The 13,349-nt window shown below is 45.9% G+C and overlaps 2 protein-coding genes across 2 annotated transcripts; both read left to right on the top strand.

Annotated features, from left to right (window-relative positions):
* Positions 1-326: 326 nt before the first annotated feature.
* On the top strand, positions 327-3,315 carry LOC138928077 (uncharacterized). The gene is made up of 2 exons (XM_070284360.1): positions 327-2,665; positions 2,943-3,315. The coding sequence occupies exons 1-2, from the start codon at positions 327-329 to the stop codon at positions 3,313-3,315; spliced, it is 2,712 nt and encodes a 903-aa protein (XP_070140461.1).
* Positions 3,316-7,494: 4,179 nt separating this feature from the next.
* Positions 7,495-12,707, top strand: LOC121503192 (uncharacterized). The gene is made up of 2 exons (XM_041777409.1): positions 7,495-7,654; positions 7,939-12,707. The coding sequence occupies exons 1-2, from the start codon at positions 7,495-7,497 to the stop codon at positions 12,705-12,707; spliced, it is 4,929 nt and encodes a 1,642-aa protein (XP_041633343.1).
* Positions 12,708-13,349: the final 642 nt, after the last annotated feature.

The raw sequence follows: 13,349 nt of genomic DNA, 5'->3' as shown, positions 1-13,349 counted from the left end.
TCAATTCTTTTCTCGGTGGTGCCCGAGGCTCTCAGAACCTGAGCCCGGCATTTAATTCGTGAATTCACCCGCAGCATCCACTGGCAGTGGGACCGTAAGCGAGCACATTGTCCTCCTCTCCGAGTGCGGAGAATTTTCTGGGATATTTTGTACTGCATAAGTTATACAATTCCGCGGCTTCTGGCAGTTCCTATTGCGCCCCTTTGCCAAAGTGACCCCAAGTCCCATTCCAAAACTTGTTTTCCGTCACGTTTTCGAACCATTGAGTTCGGGACTTGTCCGTTTCCTGCGGCGACCAACTGATTCGCGACCTTTCGACGTCAAGGATGCCCACGGGAGACGAGGAACAGACTCCCCTGATTCCGGCAATTACTCTGGAGGGGTCCCAGTCCGTATCTCCTCGGCCTGATCAAGTAAAGCCAAAGGCGACCACTGCCACTCCAAGGGCAGAAGGTCAAGAGGCACTCGACACTGCCCCCAGTACCTCATCCAGATCCACTCGGTCGGTAGCCAAGATGGCTCAATCCGCACTCGATATCGCCCTCCGCAAGTTAATTTCCACAACGGACCGTGTGAGCCATTTCGAGGCTGACATCAACACTCCGAGCGCCCCTGAAACCGATCGATTTTCCCCCGCCATGTGCAAGGTTCATCGGGATCAGATTCGGGCCCTGTGGGATAAGGTGGAGCAGAGCTATGAAAACTGCTCCGACCTACTTTCCGTGTCCGCTGACAGCGCTGCCACCTCAGATGTGCTTGAATCCAAGTACAGTTATTGCTATTCCGTTTATTCGAGGTGTGTGGTCCTGTTACAAGAAATAATCGAAAAGGCCGCCGCCCAGTCCACTCCGGCTTCCGCCCCTATGCCCACACCCCCGTCCATGGGTTGTCGATTGCCACCAGTGGACACAGAAATTTTCGCTGGCGATTATCTGCGGTGGCCCACCTTCAGAGACCTTTTCACCGCGATATATATTCACAACTCGCGCCTCACACCGGTGGAAAAGTTGTTCCACTTGTTATCCAAAACAAGTGGCGATGCGCACGCCATCGTATCCAAAGCCCCTCTGACAAATGATGGCTTCATCTCCGCGTGGCAAAGCCTCACCGACCGCTTCGAGAATCGGCGGTTACTTGTCAACAGCCAGTTGAAAATCCTTTTCAACATTCAGGCTGTCCCCCAAGAGTCCGGAGCAGCTCTAAAAGAACTGCAAAGCACCGTCCAAAGTTGTCTGACAGCCTTAGAGATGTCCTCCATTCAAATCGAGGCGTGGGATTGTCTCTTAGTGTATATGGTTTCCTTAAAGCTTCCCAAAATCACACTTTCGATGTGGGAGCAATCCATACACAACAAGGCTGAAATTCCGACCTGGAACGAGTTAGATTCGTTCCTGACCGAGCGGCATCGCACTCTGGAAGCGATCGACGACATCAGGCCTAGCAATTCAGGGCAAGTTCCGCCAAGACCGACGGCTGCGAGCGCCCCAGTGCGCAGGCTGAATTCCTACGAGGCCAGAGTGGCTCCGGCCCCAAGAGGGTGCGATCTCTGTTCGAGGGAGAGCCATCCGATTAGCGTGTGCCCACGGTTCCTCGAGATGGACGTAAATAGTCGCTCCGACTATATCAGAAGAAAGCAGTTTTGCCTGAATTGCTTTGCAAGAGGGCACCAGCAACGGGATTGCACTAGTGCCCATAGCTGCTTTACGTGCCGCAGTCGTCACCACACCCTTCTGCACCGCGATAATCCCTCCGCGACCGCACCAAGTCCGACGGCGCCACCCAGGCCTCGATCGGCGCCTACTCCACAGGGCACGAGCGCCGCTCAAGATCACACTGATGTGCAAGTGTGCTTCGCTTCCGGCTCAAGAGCCGTTCTACTGGGCACAGCCCTCATTAACATTTGCCATTTAGGCCGCGATTTCCAAGCGCGAGCCTTAATCGACTCTGGTTCCGAGGCAACCTTCATCACGGAGAGGTTGTTCCGTCAAATTAGCCCACCATTTACGCCAGTTCAGACCAGAGTGTCTGGGCTCAACGAGACAGTTGCCGCCCAATCCACCAAGCTCTGCACTCTCGCCATCCGAGCGCCTTCCAGACCCGGGCTGCAGCTGGAAACTGCAGCTTATGTTCTTCCGCAGTTAGCCGGGAAGCTCCCCTCGTATCCGATTCCACGAGACCTACTGAAGGAACTTCCTGACGTCCCGCTGGCTGATCCAACGTTCTCCGAGAGCTCCGAAATCGACGTCCTGATTGGAGCTGACATTCTTCCGTCCGTGCTTCTAGGCGGCTCCAAGAATAACATTTTCGGCTCTCTCCTGGCGCAAGAGACGATTTTCGGATGGGTGCTCTCAGGCCCAGTGTCTTCAGAGGCCACGAGCGGCGTGTCTGTGTTCTCGACACGAATTTCCGTCCAGTCAAACCGCTCGGTGGACAAATTCCGTCCCATTCGCAGTGCCGCTGTCTTGGAAAGCAGGCGTACCCAAAGCGCGCAGTCCTACCGTTGCCGAATCTGCAACGGGTTCCACCCTCTCAGGAGATGCCAACAGTTCCTGAAGCTCAGCGCTCATAAGAGGCTCCGTGCGGTTCTCGACAACCGCTATTGTTCAAACTGCTTGGCCCACGAACATTCTGAGGGAACCTGCCGCAGTGGTGACCAATGCAAGACGTGCAATCAGCACCACCACACACTCCTGCATAAGCATGACCATCCAGGGCATGCACCCCGTTCGCAGCAGCGGGCACCTTCATATTTCAAATTCGCACACCAACGACCATAGCGAAGGTCGTCCCTTTCCCGATGGAAGCGCCCGTCTGCCCGCAATAACCAGTCGCCTGTCACTCCGATGTTATATGTAACTGTGGTGTTGTAGCTCTATTCCGTGTTCCAAATCGCAAGGGTTCTATTACTAATTCCGATTTTTATCTCCGTCCTATTCCGCCAGTAATAGCCAACCGCATGTCTCCACATCCACGCAGCGCCATAGCGCTGGAGCGCAGATGTACTCGAGGTTCCAGTTCCTACCGATGCCGAGTCTGCAACAAGATCCATCCGCTCAAGATCCGTCGCCGATTTCTCCGACCAGCGAGGTGATTGCTGCACCTATCCGAACAGCCAATGGATCCGCGCCAGTCGCGTCAGGAGGCGCGACGGTCCCGGAGCGCCGGTGCCCGGCCTCGGAAGTCTACTGCTGCTCCTCGGACCTTGTCTCCACGGCAATCTTCAGCCGCTCCTCGGCCCTCGTCCGGCACTCCGCGGCGTACTGCAGCCGCTCCTCCATACCATCGTCCTGTACGGGTTTATTGCAACCCGAGTGATTGCAAGGGGAGGGAGAATGTTTACGCCAGGAGGCCCCTGTTCCCCCTCTGCCCACCGAGCGTCTGAGCGTCCAAAAGCTCAAGCGCTCCCAGCGTAGCAACGCTCGCCCGCTCTCGCCCTCTTGCTCTCCCGCGCTCGCTCTCCCGCAGCGCTAAGCGCTTTCGCACTCTCGAGCGCGGGCCTCGGGCTTCGTTGCCGAACACTCGGATCGGCCGCTGCCGCTCTCGCTTAGCGGAGTAAGCGGGCCGTTTGCTTAAGCTTAGAGTTAGTTCCATGTATGCAGCGAAATAAAGCTGATCTTGAATTTACCCACGACGCCCCCGCTACTTTTCATTTCGTCTCCGGAATATTTTTCGCTTGCGCCGTGGGAGTTCTTTTCATCATCATCCAGCCCATTTTCCCGAAGGAAGGAAGCGCCGCCCCCAACAGCCCCAGTTGGTCTCGCAGTGCAGTGAATCTAGCTGTTGGTAGTGGCTTCGTTAAAATATCAGCCAATTGGAAATCTGTGGAAATATACTTGACGCAGATTAGTTTGTTTTCAATTTGTTCCCTGGTAAAATGATATTTAATATCTATGTGCTTAGTTCTCTTGTGGCAAGTAGGGTTGTTGGCTATACTAATACAACCTTGGTTGTCTTCAAAAATATCTATTGGGCCATTTAATTTTAATTTAATTTCACTTATTAATGACTTTAGCCATAATGCTTCTCTAACACCCTCAAATAAGGCCATATATTCGGCTTCAGTAGATGAAGCAGCAACTGATTTTTGTTTCATAGTATTCCAGGAAATTGAACAATCTCCAAACATTTTAAATATATATCCTGTAGTACTTCTCCTATCAGTCTCATTTCCCGCCCAATCAGAATCGACATATCCTATAAGAATATTATCCACTTTAGGATTCCTTTTAAACGATAACTTTAAGTCAACAGTTCCTTTCAAATATCTTAGAACTCGTTTAAGACATTGCCATAATTCTTTGTTATTATTATTAGTATACCGACTTAAGATACTTATCGATGTACTCAAGTCCGGCCGTGTACACAACATTATGTACATTAAACAGCCAATTAAATTCCTACATGGTGCTTCACATGATTCTTCAGCTTGAAAATCTTCATAATTTAGTTTGCTTGGAAGAGGGGTACTAACTGGATTACAATCTTGCATATTGAATTTCCTTAAAACGTTTTTAATATATGCAGATTGACTGAGACAAATTTGATCATCTTTTCGATCAATTTTTATACCCAGGAAATGTCGTATTTCACATAAGTCAGTCATTTGAAATGTACTTGAAAGATAAGTTTTAAATTTAGACATACTTTCGGAATTACTGGTGGCAATTACCACATCGTCAACATATAATAGTAAATATATATTTTTAGTTATATCTCCCTTATCTAAAATATATATACATCGGTCTACATCTAGATTCTGAAATCCAAAATTTTTAAGTGCATTTTCAAAAACCTCAAACCAGCATCTTGCAGTTTGCTTAAGGCCATAAATAGCTTTATTTAGTTTGCATACTTTATTTCCATCATACTGGTTTAAACCTTTTGGAACCTTCATATAAATTTCATCCTTTAAAGTTCCGTTTAAAAATGCTGTTTTCACATCCATATGATGGATCAGTAAATTATATTGATTAGAAAATTCTAAAAGAAATCTGAAACTAGAAATTCGTGCAACAGGTGCAAAGGTCTCATCATAATCCATCATATATTCTTGGGTGAAGCCCCTCGCTACCAGTCTTGCCTTATGTTTTAGTAAGTTACCATTTTCGTCTTGCTTTAAACTAAAAACCCACTTGCAATCTACTATGTTTTTATCCATAGGCCTTTGCACTAAGCACCATGTTTTATTTACAAAATGCGAATTTAGTTCATCTTGAATAGCTTCCTCCCACAAGGCTCTGTCATCTCGAAATTTAATTTCCTCATAAGTATTGGGAATATCACTTAAACATATTTGGGTATTCATAAGACATTTTTCTAAAAATCTATATGATAATTTTGGTTTATCTTTATTTCTCTCACTGCGTCTGACTTGTTGATTTTCATTTTCTTGTATATTATCACCAGCTTCAACTACTGGATCGGTATTCTCGAGACAAGTGGAATTTTCATTTAAGTTTTCACCAGACTTAGAATCTATTGATTCATTCATTTCCTGTGATGGAAAATCTAACTCTTCATTCTCTTCAATTGGAGAATCATGACTTCTGCTAACTTCATTATGTTTTACCACAGAGTCATTTTCATTTAAAGTCATAGAGTTTTGTCCTTTTTCGTCCACCACTACATCTCTAGCTATCATAAATTTCCTCGATTCCTCATTCCACAATTTATAGCCATTTGGCTCATACCCGACAAGTATAGTCTTAATAGATTTCTCATCAAATTTTCGCTTACGCACTTTATTTAGTGCGTATACAGTCGATCCAAATACTTTCAAATACTTTAATATTGGCTTCTTTTTATGCCACATCTCATGTGGTGTTTTTCTTATATTTTCCAACGCTCTACTTGGGGACCTCTTAACTAAATAAGTTGCTGTTAAAACAGCTTCACCCCAAAAACTTTTATTAAGTTTAGTACAGTTAATCATAGAGCGAGCTTTTTCGGTGATTGTTCTAATCATCCGCTCTGCCACACCATTTAATTGTGGGGTATGAGGAACCGTTAAATGATAGCTGATACCTTTTTCTACACAAAACTCACGCATTTCATTAGAGAGGTATTCCCTGCCATTATCAATATATAGATTTACCATTTTTAAGTTGAAATGAGCCTCACTTTTTGCCACAAAGTCTTTGAATACAAAAAACACATCTGATTTATAAGTTATTAAATACGTCACGCAGTAATGTGTGAACTGATCAATAAATACTACATAGTAGTTTTTATTATCAATAGTTGAGGGCGTAATCGGACCACAAACGTCAGAATGAACTACGAACAATGGGCGATCAATATTTTCTTTGTTTTTAAATTTCTCAAATTTTAGCCTAGATTGCTTTCCGTTAATACACGCCTCACATATTTCATTTTTATTTAGCTGTACGTTTTTAATAAGTTCAACATCTTCAAACAAGCTATTTCGTTAAACTTCTAAGAATTTTCCTACACTAATATGACCTAACCTTTCATGCCACAAGCGATATTCTGCATCATTTAAACTTTTGGATGTATATACTTTTCTATTTAAATAAAATTTCACAATCGGTATATTATACTTACAATACCCTTCAAATGCCAAGTTACCGTCTTTGATTACTTTTATACCATCCGGATTAAACTCGACGGACATTCCAGCATCTAGCATCTTTTTCACGGATAGTAAATTGTGCGGGATTACCTTGCAATACAGCACATTTTGTAATGTAATGTTTTTCCCGGAACTGTTAAGACTAACTAGTCCTATCGCAGTAGCATACACATATTCTCCACGCTTTGCAATCTCAATCGCTACACTCGGATTTATATTCTCATACTCAGAAAATAAAGTTATGTCGTTTACTATGTGATCTGACGCCCCTGAATCTAATATAAAATCTACGCCGTCTGTCTGTTCACTGGAATTAGCTAATTTCATCTGTTGCCGCCATAATTTAAGTTTAATTTAATTTTTAATTTCCCTTGTATAACTATCGGTAGACTTTATCGATGCACCGATATAAATGTAAAAAATGTCATGTACGATCTCTAGAAGGGACGCGACTTTAGTTTTGGACAAGATTGAGGGAAAAAGACAAAGTTTTTAAGCTTACGCACTGCTGACGCCGCTATATATATTAACATCGATTCGGAAGCAAACAATAAATAAATATGTTTAACGCTATCCGCCTGTGTTGTTATTGTGGCCTGCTCTAAAACCAAAACTTTTCCTCGTCAAACTCTCTTTGCCAATTACATTCTTAAAAACTTTTGTGTAAATCTTGAAAACTCTTGTGCAGACGTGGCTGCTCTTTTAACCGTACATTTACGAAGCGACGATTTCCAATTAGCCATAACATTGTGAAATTGTGATCGCATCCCTACATTTAACGTTAGGTGAGCAACTCGTAATCTACAACCAGAGCAAGTCAAAGCACCCGGAATTACACATACAATTGCAATCAGAACATGCAATTTGCCGTTGCCACGTGCAAATTCACATAACCTCAAATTATGAACGAAGCGTGCAGAATTTGCAAGAAAAAGTCGTCTGGATCTCAGGAAAACTGGGTTCAGTGCGACGCGTGCAACAGCTGGTACCATTTTCACTGCGCCGGCGTTGACGACGACATCGAGGATAAAGATTGGATCTGCGCTTCGTGCCTTACCAAGGGTAGCTCAATAAACCCACAACTTCACCGCGCCACCACCCGGCGAAAACAAAATCGCGCAGCAGGAGGACGCTCTCATCGACATGGAGGAGCACATCGAAGTCCCAAGTATTCTCGACGCTAATTTAAGCGCCAACAGAAACCAAATAATGCTCGACATGTTGGAAGAAAAAAGAGCTTCCGAACAAAGATTTATCGAGGAGAAATATAAAATCCTACTTCAGATGGACGTGCTCCCCGGATCGCCACATGGGTCGCTCCAGATGACGCCTGCGTCCCCGTCAAGCTCCCAAATCGCCGCAAGACAAGCTACCAAAGGATCTCCCTCCGTTTAGCGGAGACCCTGAGGAGTGGCCAATGTTCATCAGTACTTATGAGCATAGTACTTCAGCTGCGGGATTCTCCAACGTGGAAAATATGCTTCGCCTGCAAAAGTGCCTGAAGGGCAGGGCACGCGAAATGGTCAAAGATAAGCTTTTGCTCCCTGGTCTAGTTCCGGAAGTAATGGACACGCTGAAAATGTTCTTCGGCAGACCGGAGCACATCCTTGAGAGGATGATCGATCGGGTGAGAAAGCTCCCGCCACCCAAGGAAAAATTGGAAGCCATAATAGAGTACGCGCTCGCAGTACGCAATATTTGCGCCACAATAGAAGCGTGCAAACTGGAAGCGCACCTAAACAACCCAATGCTTGTAAAAGAGTTGGTGGACAAACTTCCAAATAATCACAAGCTAAGCTGGGCGATGCAACCGCGCAACGAAACAGTTCCCTGCATTAAGGCTTTTAGTGACTGGCTCTATCAAATAGCTCAAGCTGCGTCGACAGTCGTTACACCGTTTTCTTACAGGGCAAGTTCTGTAAACACTCACAATAGCAGCGCAGATAGGAATCCTAACGCCATAAATTCCAGCCATGCAGCTGCAGTTCAGCAGCAGCCGAATCCAAAATGTATAGCATGCGAATCTACGAACCATTGGGTAACGCAGTGCGACCAATTCAAATCCAGCACCGTTGAGCAGAGATGGCAAGTTGCAAAAGCTGGAAAGGCTTGCTTCCGTTGCTTGAAGGTCCACCGAAACAGTTGTCGTCCGAAGGATTGCGGAGTGAACGGCTGTACAAGGAAGCATCATCCACTACTCCACTCGGAGAATGTTCACAACGCAGCCAACAGCACGATGAATCAACAACACGTAAGCACGCACCAAAGCGACGTAGAAGGTAGCCAGTTTTTCCGAATCGTGCCCGTAACTCTGCATTCCGCCGACAAAAAATTCGACACCTTCGCCTTTTTGGACGAAGGATCCTCTGTTACCTTAATAGAAGCAACAATTTTCGACAAGATGGGTATAAAAGGCTCACCGTCACCGATATGCTTACAATGGACTGGGGAAACCACACGATTCGAAGATACTTCCGTGCGCGCATCAATTCAGATTTCCGCGGAAAATTCAGAAAAACGATTCTGGCTCAACAATGTTCAGACCGTAAAAAACATCGCGCTGCCAAAACAAACTGTTGATATAGACCAACTGCGCAGTAAGTATAGCTACCTGAAGAACCTGCCACTAAAGTCTTATTCTGCGCAGCCAACTTTGTTAATCGGAACAAACAATTGGAAAATTGCCGTTCCTCGCAGGATATGCAAAGGCAAGTGGAACGATCCAATAGCTTCAAAATGCATGTTAGGATGGACCATCCAGGGATCATCAAACTCCGAACGCCACGTTTCCATGCACCACTGCGACTGCAATTGGCAAGAGCTTCACGATCAAGTCAAGGAGCACTTCGACCTTGAAGTAATTTCCCCTAAAAAGCTACTGTCTAGCGAGGACAAACGAGCAGTCGAAATACTGGAGCAGACGTGCCAGAACAAATCTGGAAAATATGAAGTCGGGCTCATATGGCGGAACGATCTTGAAAGGCTCCCCGAAAGTCGAGCTACTGCTCTAAAGCGTCTGCAATGCATGAGGAAAAGGATTCTGGGCGAGCCAGATCTGTACACACAAATCGACGACCAAATCAAAAATCTTCTTTTAAAAGGATACGCCAGGCAACTAACTGACGAGGAGGCTGGAAAAGAGGAAGATCGCACTTGGTACTTACCCATATTCATAGCCTTAAACCCGAATAAGCCAGGGAAAATTAGGCTGGTTTGGGACGCGGCGGCAAAGACGAATGGAATATGCCTCAACGACCTTCTGCTGAGCGGACCGGACTGTTTGAACCCTCTTATCGACGTCTTACTAGCCTTTAGAGTCGGAAAAGTCGCTGTAAGCGGCGATATTGCCGAAATGTTCCACAGAATCAACATTCGCCAAGAGGACATGCATGCTCAGCGCTTTCTCTGGCACGACGCTAGCCAGAATAAAATAAACACTTACGTAATGAGAGCCATGACCTTCGGAATTAGCTGCGCACCATTTATAGCTCACTACGTGCGCAACAAAAACGCCGAACTCCACCAACATCAATTCCCATTAGCCGTGGACGCGATTCAGCGTGCGCACTACGTCGACGACTTTATCGACAGTATGAGCGACGAGGAAAAAGCCATCGAAATATCTAACCAAGTCAAAGAGGTTCACGCCAGAGGCGGATTTGAAATTCGCAACTGGGCATCAAATTCCAGAGAAGTCCTCTCTCATCTTAAAAACGACGGAGACACCGAAAATCAGAAGCCAGTGCAGTTTAGCGCTACAGAAAAGGTTTTGGGTATGTACTGGGACCCACGTAACGACATTTTTAAGTTTGTTTGCAGATTCTCAAGACTTAAGCGAGACGTCTTTATTGATACTGCGGTCCCAACTAAGAGAGAAGTTCTCCAGGTCCTGATGTCTATCTTCGACCCCCTGGGTCTGCTATCGTGTCATACCATTGGGCTAAAAATTCTTCTGCAGAAGATCTGGCGCGCAAATATTAACTGCGATGAAGAGCTGCCAGAGTCATTGCTGGAGGACTGGAAACAGTGGAAGCTGTTACTGTCCCAAGTTGCAGCAGTCAGTATTCCAAGATGCTACTCCATGGGGATACCAGAAGCAAGCCGCATCGACCTGCATACGTTTGTGGACGCTAGCGAGCATGCTTATTCCGCTGCCTGCTATCTGCGGGTGCAGCAAAAGGACAAGGTGGACGTAATGCTGGTGGTCGCTAAAAGCAAAGTGGCGCCACTAAAACCACTGTCCATTCCACGCATGGAGCTCCAAGCAGCAGTGATGGGATCACGCCTGGCGAAAAAGGTCGTCAATGTCCGTAATCTTCAAGTCGACAGTACTACCTTCTGGTCGGACTCACGCACCGTTCTTCAATGGCTGGTTATAGATCCTCGCCACTTTCAACAGTTCGTCATGCACAGAATCGGCGAAATCCTGGAAACCACTCGAGCGGATCAATGGCGATGGATCCCGTCGAAACTCAACGTTGCGGACGGGGCCACAAAAGTCATCAACAACCCTCAGACGAACACTTGGCTTTACGAACCCGAATTCTTAAAAAACGAACCTAATTCTTGGCCAACGATTCCCTCCAAGCCAGCGGAGGTCGATACAACTGAGTTACGTAAACACATCTTTACAACTCGTAAAGCGGCCAAAGTCCAACTCGACATCGAATATTTTTCAGATTGGTGCGGCCTTTACAGAGCCGTTGCAGTCATGTTTCTGTATATCCATCGACTGCGAGCTAAATGCAACAGGACCGACATGCCAGGCGTTGTAACTACAGTTCACGTCGAAGAAGCACAGAATCTGCTATACAAAGAAGCGCAGGGACTCGAGTTCGCAGATGAGCTCAATTCATTGAAAGGTCAGAAACCAATCAGCGTAAAGAGCAGATTGACCGGATTAAACGCATATCTCGACGACAAGGAAATACTTCGCACAAAAGGAAGAGTGAACGCCATCGAAAACTCTGCGGACGCCATAATTTTGCCACCGGAGAGTCGAATAACATTTCTGCTAGTTCGATTTTATCACGAGAAATATCATCACCTCGCCCACGAAACCGTCATAAACGACATAAAATCGAAATTTTATATTTTGCGGCTCAGAGTACTCCACAAATCTGTTAGAAAGGCCTGCCAAATATGCACAAATCGTAGCGCCATGCCACAGCTTCCACAAATGGCTGCAGTTCCAAAAGCCAGGTTGGGAAGTTTTGAAAAACCGTTCACCTTCACTGGAGTTGATTATTTTGGGCCAATTCTTGTCAACGTTGGAAGGCGCAAAGAGAAGAGATGGGTTGCGCTATTCACTTGCCTGACCTTGCGTGCAGTTCACTTGGAGATCGCCCACAGTCTCGATACAAGCTCCTGTGTGATGTGCCTGACAAATCTTATGGCACTTCGCGGTACCCCGAGAGAAATTTATTCCGATAATGGCACCAATTTCAAGGCTACTGAAAAAGCAGTGCGAGAGGAGTTAATCAAAATCGACTTCGACAAAATAGCCGTAAAGTTCGACGGCATTAAATGGCGATTTAACCCTCCAGGTGCCCCCCACATGGGCGGAGCATGGGAAAGATTGGTTCGCACTACCAAGACAGTACTAAAACACATCTGTCCAAACTATTCATTCAACGACGAAAGCCTGAGAAGTGCTCTAATGGAGGCACAGTTCATCATTAACTCACGTCCGTTAACCTTCGTCAGCCTGGACTCTGAAGACGATTCCGCGCTCACTCCAAACCACCTGTTAATGGGATCGTCGAATGGCTACAAACCGATCAACCTGGAGCATTTGAATTTGAGACGTCAATGGAACGAGGTAAAACGTTTTGGAGATCGTTTCTGGCAACGTTGGGTGAAGGAGTTTACACCGATGCTCACTAGAAGAACCAAGTGGTTTGAGAAGTGCCCGCCGATATCAGTTGGAAGCATAGTCATCATCGTCGACGAGAACTTGCCCAGAAATCTTTGGCTTAAGGGACGCGTAACCAACACTATTCCGGCCAAGGATGGCCAAGTTCGTCGAGCCACTATTAAAACGCAGCATGGAATTCTCGATCGACCAGCTACCAAGATTGCGGTTCTAGATGTCGGCGAAGGAGATGGTAACTGACCGCCCTGGGATCAATTACGAAGGGGGGAATGTTGCCGCCATAATTTAAGTTTAATTTAATTTTTAATTTCCCTTGTATAACTATCGGTAGACTTTATCGATGCACCGATATAAATGTAAAAAATGTCATGTACGATCTCTAGAAGGGACGCGACTTTAGTTTTGGACAAGATCGAGGGAAAAAGACAAAGTTTTTAAGCTTACGCACTGCTGACGCCGCTATATATATTCGCATCGATTCGGAAGCAAACAATAAATAAATATGTTTAACGCTATCCGCCTGTGTTGTTATTGTGGCCTGCTCTAAAACCAAAACTTTTCCTCGTCAAACTCTCTTTGCCAATTACATCATCATAAAAGCAAAAGCACAGTCCGGCTGCGCTGCTGCCATCTGAGTCTGTCTCTCTCTAACAGCTAGGTTCGTCATGAATGCAAACGAGCGTTCTGGCTGCGTTGCTGTTGCCATCTGGGCCTGTCTCTCTCTAACATTACTCTGAGCATGAATATTCTGGTTGCCTCCTGCCTGCCTTTTTAAGAAGAAACAGTCTTTCTTCATGTGGCCTAATTTGCCACAATGAAAACACTTCAGCTTAGGCTTTATCTTATTCGGAAATTGTTTCTTCACAAATTTTAATTTTTTGT

The sequence above is a fragment of the Drosophila kikkawai genome, chromosome 2R (assembly GCF_030179895.1).
Source record: "Drosophila kikkawai strain 14028-0561.14 chromosome 2R, DkikHiC1v2, whole genome shotgun sequence".
NCBI lineage: Eukaryota > Metazoa > Arthropoda > Insecta > Diptera > Drosophilidae > Drosophila > Drosophila kikkawai.
This window is presented reverse-complemented; position numbering and strand designations above follow the sequence as displayed.